The 12,985-nt window shown below is 26.6% G+C and overlaps 1 protein-coding gene across 2 annotated transcripts in view; it reads right to left on the reverse strand.

Annotated features, from left to right (window-relative positions):
* LOC107452913 (RCC1-like G exchanging factor-like protein) overlaps positions 1 to 12,343 on the reverse strand; it is a 31,126-nt gene extending 18,783 nt beyond the window's left edge. The window contains exons 1-5 of one of the 2 annotated variants that reach the window (XM_043052730.3): positions 12,207 to 12,343; positions 9,512 to 9,847; positions 6,019 to 6,145; positions 4,157 to 4,282; positions 2,291 to 2,409 (exon numbers count right to left, since the gene is read on the reverse strand). In XM_043052730.3, coding sequence (XP_042908664.2) covers positions 2,291 to 2,409; positions 4,157 to 4,282; positions 6,019 to 6,145; positions 9,512 to 9,793 — 654 coding nt within the window. In that variant the 5' untranslated portion in view covers positions 9,794 to 9,847; positions 12,207 to 12,343. Of the gene's footprint in view, positions 1 to 2,290; positions 2,410 to 4,156; positions 4,283 to 6,018; positions 6,146 to 9,511; positions 9,848 to 12,021 lie in introns of both variants that reach the window. The other variant, XM_043052731.3, reaches the window with a different exon arrangement.
* Positions 12,344 to 12,985: the final 642 nt, after the last annotated feature.

Consider the following 12,985-nt stretch of genomic DNA (forward strand, 5'->3'; position numbering starts at 1 on the left):
CCCGCATTTGCGTTACACAGAGAGAGAAACTACGACAACCTCCCACGGTTAGCCTGACTGCAAGGGGTCTCTAACACATGATTCGTCTACCACTAAGGATATTTTACGTTAGCACTGTGGTCAGTGCCAGCCAAATGCGGAACTCATATTGACCTTCATCGCTGCGATTCGAACATGGTTCACCTCATTGGAAGGTAAACGCTCTATCCCCTGAACCATCCTGGCTCATACTGAAAGTTTGAAAAATAAAGCAAGTAGTTTTATAAATTAAGACATAAAATCAAAATGTAAACAATTGAAGGATATAAAATAAAATAATAAGAAATGGTGATCAAAAATACTTTGTTCAAATATAATTATTGAAATATACAAAGCCAATCCAATATACAAGCTTCTGAAAAAAGTTAGTCCAAACAATTGCGACCAGTTCTTGATTGGTAAATTCCGGCTTCTTTTTTTACCGTAGTTATTACTTTAACTAGAAAAGAATCCTTTAAACACATAGGTATCATCTCCTTTACATCATTGACGGCTGGTTAAGACTTATTAATGGAATCGCTTTATAATTTGATTTTCATTTATTTCAGTTTTGATACATGCTTTGAAAAGAAAACTTGCATTATTTCTTTTTTTTTTGAATAATAGGTTTTATTTATACTGATGTTTTTATACAAATAATATATATGATATATACTGATGTTTTTATACAAATATTATAAGCTTCCTTTTATATTTTCATAAAAGCAATAGTATTGAAAAACTTACATAATGAATTTTGAATTTAGAGAATCAGAAAAATTAGATAAAATGGTTTAATTTATACACTGAAGAGGAAAAAATACTTCTGCTCTCCAATGACAGGTTATACTTAATTAAAAAGAAATAATTAAATAGTATAACACTTTTTAGGAGCATCAAAAAGCAAGTAAACATGTAAATTACTGTATTGTAATGACAAAGAAACATTAATTAAAATATTAGTAAATACATTTTTCTGAAGAAAAAAAAAATTTTAATATCAAAAATATGACATTTAAGTATATTTTCAAGAATAAATAAAAATGCAAAACTTTTAAATCAAGATTTTTGCACAAATAAATTCATTCGATGGTCTCATACTTAAAGTGCTAAAAAAAAAAAAAAAAAAAAATTTGAAACCTTTTTTCTCGAAAAAAAAAAAAAGCTTTGATACCTTGATACGGCGGCAAATCCATTGTGTTCAATGCTGAAAAACTTAATAAATAGATTTTCTGCAGTTAATAAAAGCAAAACTTATTACATGTGAATTTTTTTCTATTTTTCACTGGCTTTTCATCTGTAACATATAACTTTTAAAAAATATTTTTATTCTTGTTGAATTTAGTTAAATGACTATTACACTGCAAATTTTGATTTTTAAATTTTTCTTTTTTCAAAAAAATTTTAATGTTCTAGTAAATTAGGTTAAAAATTTAAAATCTTTCGGTTTAATGATGTGAAAATATTTGTAATTTGATATGAATTATTAAACTTAATTCCATTTCCCTTAAAAAAATAAATAATATTTAATAAACTATTAAGAAAATAATTTTAAATTCATTTTTGCAATACTAATCATGAAATATAGTTTTTAGAGCTGTAACTCAATTAATAAAGGTTTTTTTCAAAATATCTGCAGTGTATGTAAACCATATGACTTTAATCCAGACATATCATTGTGAAGTGAGTTTTTTTCTTCTTTTTTTTTTCGGTAAAGCAAATGGTTCAGAAGTTTTCTTGTCTTCTGAGTCAAGTTCAAAGGCATCGAATCACATAGAGCAGGGCCATTATTTATATACATAAATTGACTGCTCACTGATGGTGATAAAATAAATTGTTAATAAATCCTCATTTATACGAACTTGATAGATCTTCAGGTGCAAAACACATTACTTCGAAACATTTATGACGATAACTGTGAAAAACGCCTTTACTCATGAAAAATATTGACAAAATGTAATTTAGTATGAGATTCTAAAGCAAGATTTAAGTTGTTTAAAATACCAAATTTTCTACTTTCTAACTTTTGAAACTAAAATTGTTTTTTCTTAAATTGAAACTCTGTTGTGTCGAACTTTTTATTTTTTACATTTTGTTTTCACATCATTTTAATGCTCTATTGTCAAGAAAACATATAAGCCCAACCTGTGTCAAACCTACAAACTACTAAAAAGGTAAAATGTTTAGTCAGTTAAGAGTAAATTTGGTTCTTACACCAAAAAAAAACATTCAAAGTAACATTTAATTAAGTTTCAATGAAAACCTCATATACCTCAACAATGTCTTCATCAATTCCTTCAACTTTATGAACCTTTATTAGATCCTCCTTTCTTTCAGCTGTATTTGAAAGCACACCACACTGTCCATAAGTATTGTTTCCAAGACTGAAAACTTAAAAAACATTTGGCTATTATTTCTAACACCAAATCTAACATCTAAGAGTAATCAACAATATGTATGCATTTTGAATTTTCTATCAGTTACTTTTGTTTCATAGGAAACAGGTTCTGATTTGGTAAAAAAAAAAGATTTTTAAAAGTCTACAAAATAATATATAATAAAGAAATATTCATCAAAGTTTGAGATCCGTATTCTTTGCTTCAATCAATTTCTTTTTGAACTTTCAAAACCAGGATCCATTTCTACAATTACCTCCGATTTTTCATTCTTAATCACCATGTTCTCCATGGTACAATAATCAAAATTAAATTCGGCTCGTAATGTTTTCATCACCTTTGCCCCCAAGAACTTTAAAATTTCTCTTGAAATCATTTCTGATTTAGCTTTAATTGTGTATCAATAAATTTGTCATCAAGAATATTGTACTGTTTTACTATTAATGCTTGTGTTGGCTGAATATTTTTTGGGCTCTATAGTGCCTTCAAAAATAGCTGCTCATTTTGAAGACTAGTTAGACATTAATGAGAAATACAAAGAAGGTTCTAAACATTTTTGTTATTAAAAAAAAGGAAAATAGATAAAAATTTAAATTATAAACTTTTCTTCATTAATTTTACGTTTAATGTTATAAATCTCTTTTGTTTTCCTCATTAATGTCTGTTGTCTTGAGAATGGGTCTCTGTTTTGATATAGGAAGGATATAGGAAGTACTATAGGAAGGTATATAGGTAATGAGTCTGTAGTGTATCTACCAACAAAAAAATAGAATTCCAATTCACTAGTATATAAGACATGTTACCTAGATTCTATGTTGGTGTACCTTTTCATATATGAAGGTCATGAGTGCAAGTTGGAAAAAAGGCTAGGACTGAAAATTTTTTGACTGAAATACCAAACATACACAATACCCCCTCGACATATGCAAACTATCTAAGAAAGCTTTACCATAATACATCAAGTTTAAATACTGTACAAAAAATATTTATTCATCTGTCTTTTGATAAAATAACAACAGGACATAAGAAAGTAGACCAATAACGTAGACCTAAAAAATATTGTTAAGGACAGAAAAAAAAAATTCCGATTTCTGTCTTCGAGTCAGTCTTGTTTCCGTCTTACTTGCACCCGTGAACATTTTCGAAAGACGGAAATCCGTCCTGGGGACGGAAGACTTGCACCCATGATGAAGGTTGACATGGGTGATGTGACCCCCCCCCCCCTACACAAGTCCACTTTATCATAATTTCTTGAAGAAAATAAAGTTTTTACGTTATCAAGTATATATACATCCGCTTCAGTTTCCTGTGACTATTGATTTAGCACCTAATGATTCATGGAAATATACATATTCGAACTCCCAATAACAAAAAACTTTTTGCTTTTTAAATATTTAAAAAAAAATACAAATCAGGTGAAAAAACAAATTAAGAATTCAGATGAAATTCTTTAGATGATTATTTTACTTCCTGCAGAAGATACACAAGAGATTTTCTTCTGCATATACACTTTGCATACTACACAAGTTTTTTTCTAGTATATCAATCAACTGTTTTAACTAGTGCAAATCCCTCATACTCCTTGATTTTTCATACTTCTCTTAGCATTAGAAAACATGTTTATATAAGCAACATATTTCATCAAATTGTTGACATATTTTTTTATTATCAACATTTTCTTTGATAACATTAAGACAGTTAATTTACAATAATTTTCAACATTTTAAAAAAAAAAAACTTACTGCCTTCTTTATCTGTGAGCACAATCGTATGTGCCCTACCACAAGCAACTTTAATGGCTTTTGTATTTGAGTTATATAATGGCAATGCTATAGGGACAGGTTCACCAATTATCTCTAGAGGATGATCTGCAGAAAGGAAATTAGTTCTTACACAATAAAATTATGTAATAACACTTTTAAAGAAACCAATTTGCATATATATATATATATATATATATATATATATATATATATATATATATAATATATATACAGTACAGAACCCGTTATCCGGAAATCAGAAAACCGGAAAACCAAAAAACCGGAACGAAATTCGGTAAATTTTCCCGCCATTTAAAAAAAAAAAATTTTTTTCCTCATAAGATTTTAGGATTTTTCTTTCTTTTTTGAAAGATGTTTACCATACCATCTTTTTAGAAATAATCATTACTGTATTACTTCATCGTTTTTTCTTCTTTTTAAGATTATTTCCTAATATATATTTCTTTTTAGTTGAGTTTAACAATAGAAAAAACGGCTTTTTGTAGCGATTCAGAAAACCGGAAAAATCAGTTATCCGGAATAGCGATGGTCCCGATCGTTCCGGATAATCGGTTCCCTACTGTATATATATATATATATATATATGACTGTTCTCCTAAGATTTTTTAGAACAGCAGCCTGCCCTGGTTGCTTTTTGATCCCTATAAATGTGCCTTTGTTGTAAAAATAAGCCACCGTCCCTTAAAAACACCACCTTTTTATTCATATTCCATTGCGAAAAAAATATGTTTAAATTTCAAATTTACATATTGTGCTGTGCTTTGCATTCATGTATTGACAGTATAATTGCTCATCAATAAAACAATATTTTTTGCCCTTTTAGAATTGATTTTATTTAAAATTTATAATTTTTAGATAATTAATTACTAATATAATACATTGTTAGCTATTACTTTCTCTATTTTCCTCATTTATTTATTTATTCAGTCTCAGCATTTTAGTTTTTATATTGTATTCATTTCAGTAAATACTTATCTTCAATCATTATAGTGTAATAAACTTAATTAATTTCAGAGTATTATGAATGATAATTAATAATTTTTAATATGCACTATAACATGAAATAGAAATATGTAAATGTAAGGTTCAATTTTTTCCCACAAGTTCGTCTACCATATTAAGTTTTTGGACAACTGAATAAAACATAGGTGGTGCTGTTGGACCACTAAATTTTCATTGCTGGTAAGCCCTATATAGTTATATATATTTCAGCAAAAATATGCACAAATTAAAATGGAAATTAGAAAGAAAGAAATTAGAAAGCTTATGAAAATTGATAGATCCAAGAATCAAAGATTAAACTATAATTTTGAAAGAGCTTTAACAAATATCTAAAAATATTCAAGTAAAACTTTTTGTGTTTTGTTGAAGAGGCTTACTTTAAAGTTTGTCCTGTTGCCTGTAAAACCTGTGTTCTACCTTGTAAAACACTAAAAAAAGTGCAAAAAAAGTTATTGATTCATTTACATCTTCCAAATTAATCTAACTGTAATCAATGAACTAATCAGTAAATTAATCAATTATTTTTTAAATTAAATAACTTAAAATTTATTTATTTTCTATTAATTTCATATTAATATGATTTGAAGAATTTATGTGATTATTTTGAGTTTATTCCCATTTTTCATTGAAAATACAAAATATTCGATAAAACAAAATATTCATTCAAAGTCAAAAAACAATTTTATAAAATTCGATTTTTGAATTTATTAAAGTATTAACAAAAATCTTAAATAATCTTAAATAAAAATAAAGAAAAAACTATATTTGTCAATTTATATATCATTGTTATATTTTAATAATATTTTACCAATTCATACTTTTTCTTTTACAATGGTAGCCTATTTGAAAATCAGTATTAAGCCCTACACCAAAAAGTGAAAAATCATTTTCATCATTAGATGCTGCAAAAACTGTGAATCCATATCCACAAGCTATGTCTCTCACCTGAAACAAAAATAATCAATATATCAATTTAATGATAACAACAATTTAATTTTCCAAGTCACCAAATAATTAAAAAAAAAATTTAATAATGAAGATAACAAAACTAGATGTAGTTTAAAATTACATGAAATCCACATTTCAGTTACTTAAGTGAGTATCATATGAAAAATGGGTGGAATTGTAATTTATTAATGATATCCATAAAAAAAAATGCATATCATTTTACCGTACTTCCTTCTTACAATCTTAGGCATTAACATTTACAAAGTAAACATACATGATAAACCACCATGATCTTCAAAATAAATATTCTTCAGATAAAAAATCTGCCGCACACTTTAAAAGAGAATGCCTTTTTACTGACCAGGCCGTATTTACATTATTGAGAGCTTGCTATTTTATTTTATAACCCTCGTTGAACAGCCGACCCAATTTTGGGTTTACGGCTACCAATATTCAACACCGTATCCTTGTAATTTTGAACCCAATCCAAAAGACAATGAGACTCCTGGATCAAGTATCGGGAGAAATTTGCCTTTGTGGAGGAGTTTTCGATGGAACTGACCCGCATTTGCGGTACATGGAGAGCAAAACCACGAAAACCTAACACAGTTAGCCTGACAGCAAGGGGACTGTAATCCATAATCCGTCTACCACTGAGGATATTTTTACGTCAGCAGTGTTGTAGGAGCGAACCAGGTGCAGAACATGTGCTATATAGTCAGTATTGATTTGCTATATAGTCAATATAATTTTTAAACCAATAAATCTTTTGTAGATTTTTGTTTTTCAAAACAGAAAACAATAATAAATAAATAAATAACTTACATTTAATTTTACATTTATTAAGTATAGAATTTGACCATTAGTCAATACACTTTATTATTTTAAATAAATAAATAAAAGGTCTAACGATGTTACAAAAGCACATTTTTTTTTCAACAAATAATTTTAAAAATGTTTTACTAAATGAACATTTCTTTGGCTTGTTTTATACATTTTTTTCCTTTTAATTTTTAATGCATGTATGTAAAATATTTCGCTCAAGTTTTATTATTATTTTTAAACCAATAAATCTGAAGTCATTTTTAAATGAAAAAAACATTAAAATGAAGCTTGCATTTGTTTTTATTTTAAGACATCAGTCTTAAGTCAATCCATCTTTATTATTTTAACTGAAAGAATTAAGCAATTCTATTGATGTTATAAAAGCATTTTTTTAGAATTAACATTTTAGATTCTAATGAAAATTTTTTATTTCACTTAGTTTTGTTTGATTTAAAGATTTCTTATAGATGATTTTCGAACATATGTTATATCGCGATGTCTAACAAGACTATATATCACAACAGGGCTCGAAAAAATTCAGAAATTTTACCCGTCCCCGAGGACGGCATGTCCAACAATGTACCTGTCCTCATTTGAAACTAACCCGTAGCTTCTAAATAAATAAAAACATGATTTTCTCCTATTTATTACAAATATTTATATTAATTGCACAATGAATTGGTAGTTACTAGGATTACATTATACAGTAATAAGAGAAATACTAGGTTACTAATAGTAACCTAGTATTAATAAATACTAGGTTACTAATAGTAACCTAGTATTTATTTCATGAAATAATTTAAATGACAAAAGTCAAGTTATCTGTCAAATGTCAAATGTCAATGTCAAATGTAAAGTCAAATGTCAATTTATCCGAGAGTACTACGTTTTTTTAAATGAATCAAATATGACGTTTGCCAGTTGCACAATCAAGCCAATGATTTACAGAGGTTTCTGCACAGAAATCTGAAAGGGGTTTTGCATTTAGGTACATGTTCATTATTGCGTTTAACGCTTCTTGTTTAAGACCGGTGCATAATGTGTTTTTTTGTAAGTTCATTGCTGATAAGCCCCTTTCAACCACTACAGTACTCCCAGACAGCGAAAACATCAATCCCACCATATGCAGTATGTTGCTGTATTTCTAGATTAGAGGGTAATTTTAGAAGTGAGGTGCTAGACTCTTGTAAGATAACAAAAACTGAAAATGTATCACGAACATTTTACGGGAAAATGGCCGTCCACGCGGACGTCGGATTCGAGAAATTAATTGTCCGCGGGGAATTTTTGACCGCCGAGGACGGGCAGTTTTTCGAGCCCTGTATCACAAAATAAAATTTCTTACTTCGCTCAGTCCTAGTTATCATATAAGAACATTTCTGAGTCTATATTTGGTAGAACTATAAAAAGTGCATAAGTTAAAAAAAAAAGAAATAATAATAACAAATTGAATCAGTTGAAAAGTTAATTAAAATGATAAGCAAATGAATTCCATTCATAATATTTGTAATAATTTTCTAATTCCAGTGTATTCTTTAAAGATTCTTTCCGTCATAAATGTGCAAGTTAGATTGAGAGATATTGATGTCTAGAAGTTCTTTTCTAAAAATTGTTTTACACCATTTCAATATTCTAGACAAACTAATATTTCAACTATTTTACTCCAATATAAAATTCTAATTTTAAATAAAACACCTTTAATGCCCATTATACACCACACAAAAAAGATATATACCATTTGAAAATAATATTATTTAGAAATAGTACAAATATTTCCATTTAGAACTGTTACTAACAGCTTACCATTATGAACGCAAGCACGCGGCTTAATTAGACAGCAAAGGAGATTGATATTTTTTTTATTTGATTATTAGTGATTCATTAAACATCAATAGCTTAAAAATATTTATTAGTTTAAAATCAAAAATAATTAAAAAGTAAGCTTAGTATGTTTAGCTTAAATCACAGAAGTTTAAGAGATAATCCGATCTATAAATGATGTTTTTTCTTTCATTTTTTGAAAGAACGCCATAATTTTTAAAGAACATGATAAAAACATTTTACATTTTAATAAAATATGACTGTGAGTGGGGATTTCATTACAAATTCAGATATTCGGAACTCCTTGATATTGGGGGGTGGGGAGATTAAATTTTAAAAATTAGATTTTTTGGCAACCTAAATCCATGACTTTCCATGATTTTTTTTTAAAAATAGTTAAAATCATGACATATCATGACAAATTTTGTGCAATGCCAAAATTCATGACTTTCTCTGATTTTTCATTCCTTTCCAGGTGCGCAGACACCCTGCCCAGAACCCAAAACTTTATGTAACGTGAAGCCTCACATTTCAAGGTTTGCGTTATAAAGATCTTCTACAGTTTTTAAATGTATGAACAAATCAGTAACAAAAATGCAATAAAATAAATCAGTATCATTTCAAATATTTACAACGATAAAGTCTGAAAAAAAGTTATACGTAATTTAAAAGTGCAGAAATAAATTTTAAAAAATGAAATGGTATATAATTAATTACTCTATGAAGTTCAGCAAAAGATAGCCTCCAAGGAAAATGCATACTTTTTAGAGGTTTTTGGCCATTAGCGGGTTTTATAAAATTAATTTTCCCTAATGCTCCAAACAGGGCATTACCCCACACGTAGACACGCTTTCTGCGTTTAGTGTTTTCAGTAGCATATTCAAAGATAGGCATTTTAGTTGTTTCTTCGGGATCTTGTTCTCTAACTAGTTTTCCATAACATCTTGATTGAGCACAGATTAGATAATTTTTGAAATGAAAAGTCCTCTTTATAGCCATCTTCTTTTTTCACTAATAAATATGGTAATAAGATGATAGAAAACAACAGCATTACTGAAAAAATAAAATATATCTTGTTAAAAAAATTATTGCAATAAAATATATACTATTACAATATATTGCTCTACAATATTGGTTGGAACAGAACATAATGGAACAATGGCCATGCAGAATATGTTTGTCATAAATTTTTAGATTATGAAAACTCCTCGTTATGATAGAAACTATTTTCTCAGTTGAAATAGTTTTTAAAGTGTGGTCATATTTGTTCATTTGTTTTAAATGCACTTTGTTTTTTTAAGATTCTAACAAGAAAGTAACCTTTTCTAGACTCATAATTAAAAGGTAGGCAATGTTATAAAATATATAGCTATTACTCATAATGTGTTTATACACATAGTGTATATAGTTCATACATACAATGTAGTACAGTAATACAAGTTACATTTCACTGTTTTAAATGTATATTCTCTTATATATTTTTATTTTATATAGGAGTACAATTTTGAATGTATAACTTTTTAATTTTTCAATGAATTTGAAATAATTTTATAAAATTGAAAAACTATTAAAGATTTTGTTGAAATAAAAAATAATTCAACAAGTGCTAATGAAAAGACTGCATTTAAAAATTATTTTTATTAACTCTTAAAAGTATATTTTTCTTAAGGAATTTTTTTGATGAAAAAAAAATGTTCCAGAAATTTTCACTGCTTTAATTAGATTTTGATTTTAATGTGTAAATAAATTTTTAAAATACATTTAATTGTCCAAAATTTTCAAAGGCAGATATAAGGTTTCTAAAATTTTTTAATTTTTTTCGCGATTACACGATACATATCTCTTAGAGAATTTGCTCGCAGCAGTAACTCTGTTTCTTTTTGTTAAAAAGAAATAGCAAGCTTTAAATTAATTAAAAGTATTTTTCGACATTATTATTGAATGTGCGTTGGTAAAAAACATTTCCAACTTTTATTAAAATTTTTACAAACGAATCTTATCTCACATTATCCAATTTTTAAAAAACCGTTTTTTAAATAATGCATGACAAATGTCAGATATAGTATTAACCAAATAATCAAATCTCATTTGTAAGAAATAGTATCGACTAAATAATATTATTGATTTTTATTTAATTCAGTAATGATGGGAGATCATAACAGAATTTATAAGCTTTAAGGGAGATCATTACTGTTTAAATTAAAAGATTTTTAAATAAATTACATTGTGTTAGAATTCAATGTTTAAACAAAATCAAATGAAACCTTCTGAGGAATAAAAATTTATTTTTATTCCTCAGAACAATTTTATTTTTTAACATTTCATGAACTACTAACTGATTTGATTAAGATCAAAAATAGTCTATGTTGTTATTTAAAATTGCAAAATGTGTAGTAAAAAATATTATATATCATTGAAAAAATTTTCGAACATTATTAAATTAAATAATAAAAATTATAATTATTAAATATTTTTGCATAGAATAGTTTAAATTATTTTGCTAGCTTTATTGAAAAGATTTTAAGTTGTGCAATTAGTTTCTTGAGCTAATTTATTTGCGGGGAAGATAATTTCGATAATAGAATCAAACACAAAAATTTTCATTAAATAAACATAGACTTTTTTTATGATTTATTTTGAATCTGGACCCTTAAATTATGGTGACAGCCACTATCTTTAAAAAAGGACCCCAATATTTAAATCAGAAGAGCGGCTAAAATTTTGAGTTCCTTAATTTTAATTACAATTTTTGCTATTTCAGCTTATCTCTACAAATATTGCAAATCAAAAAATATTTGCTCACGATTATGAAACATGTTTATTCTAAAAGAATTCAATGTAAAATAATTCAATGTTTATTCTAAGAGAATTCAATAGTAAAATAACATCCAACATAGCTCCTCGAAAAACTTTTTGTAAATCTAACATTAAATTCGATTTAAATCCTTCAATTGCCTAGATTATATATCATGTGCAAACTGGACACTATATCAAGTTCCCACTAACTGTTTTAAACTATTTTATTGTTAAAAATACCAATTTATTTAAAAAACACTTTTCAGCAATTATCATGTCTTGTCGAATTAGTTAAAAATAAAAGGAATCTATAAATGTAATTGTTAAATGATTTTTGTTGATTTTAAATTAAGTTTTAACTTCAATCTTTAATAACACACAATTAATATTTAGTAAATTGATTTGTATTAACTAAAAATTAGTAAGTCAACCATAAAGGTAACACAGGACAGATCTCTTTCTTCTTTGTTAGCTTTATGGAATGTATCATATTTCTTCTTCATTAATTTATTTACTACTTTATATTTATGGCACTAGTGCTGAAACAATCAGGTAAAAACAGACGATAAAAGTTTACTAGTTTAAAATGAAGATTTAAATAACAAAGTTTACAAACATTTTGAATTAGTTAAAAAAAACAGCACTGCAAGGGTTTTGCAGCATAAAAACTCAAAAATTAAAATGATTTAAATTTAAAAAACTTAAAATTTTATAAATGCTAACAAACACTTATGCAACATTTTAAAATTGGCAGTGTCTATTACACCGACTATCGGTAAGATAGCCTCAGAGCTATCGCGCCGACGTTGACAACAGCGCCACTTTACAGAAACTAATTCATCGGTACAATAGCTATAAGTTATGCTTTTCTACCTGTGTATGTGAAATTGGTAATGGGTTGTCATTTGTTTGATGGGTTATCATTGTTTCACCAACAACAAAAAATTTAAAAATAAAAGAACATTATTTCTTTTTTCCTTAAAGCGTATAAAATTTTTCATAGAATTTTTAAAAACTAAATTATTTATTAACATTATATTGGATTTATTTAAATATATTAATTGTTTCTTTCGACTCATTTATATTTTAATTAATAATTTAAATAAAGTTTTTACTAAAGTACAAATAAAGGTGTCTTTTCCTACTTTTTTTTCTGGTGAAGTATATCTATTTTTTATTTATCATTTATTTCAAAGGGTACCAAAATTTTCGAAATTATTATTTTTCTTTTAATTTATAAATTTTTTGAGACAGTTTTAGGGACGATAGCTATTACGGTTATTTAAATAAATTATATTAAACTTAATTGTCTGGTTGAAAAATATTTTTTAATAATAATATTTCATAATTATAATTTAAATTCAACTGTTTTTATAATAATAATAATACACTACA

Source organism: Parasteatoda tepidariorum, chromosome 2 (assembly GCF_982258835.1).
Source record: "Parasteatoda tepidariorum strain Cologne lab strain chromosome 2, Ptep-v5.0, whole genome shotgun sequence".
NCBI classification, from domain to species: domain Eukaryota; kingdom Metazoa; phylum Arthropoda; class Arachnida; order Araneae; family Theridiidae; genus Parasteatoda; species Parasteatoda tepidariorum.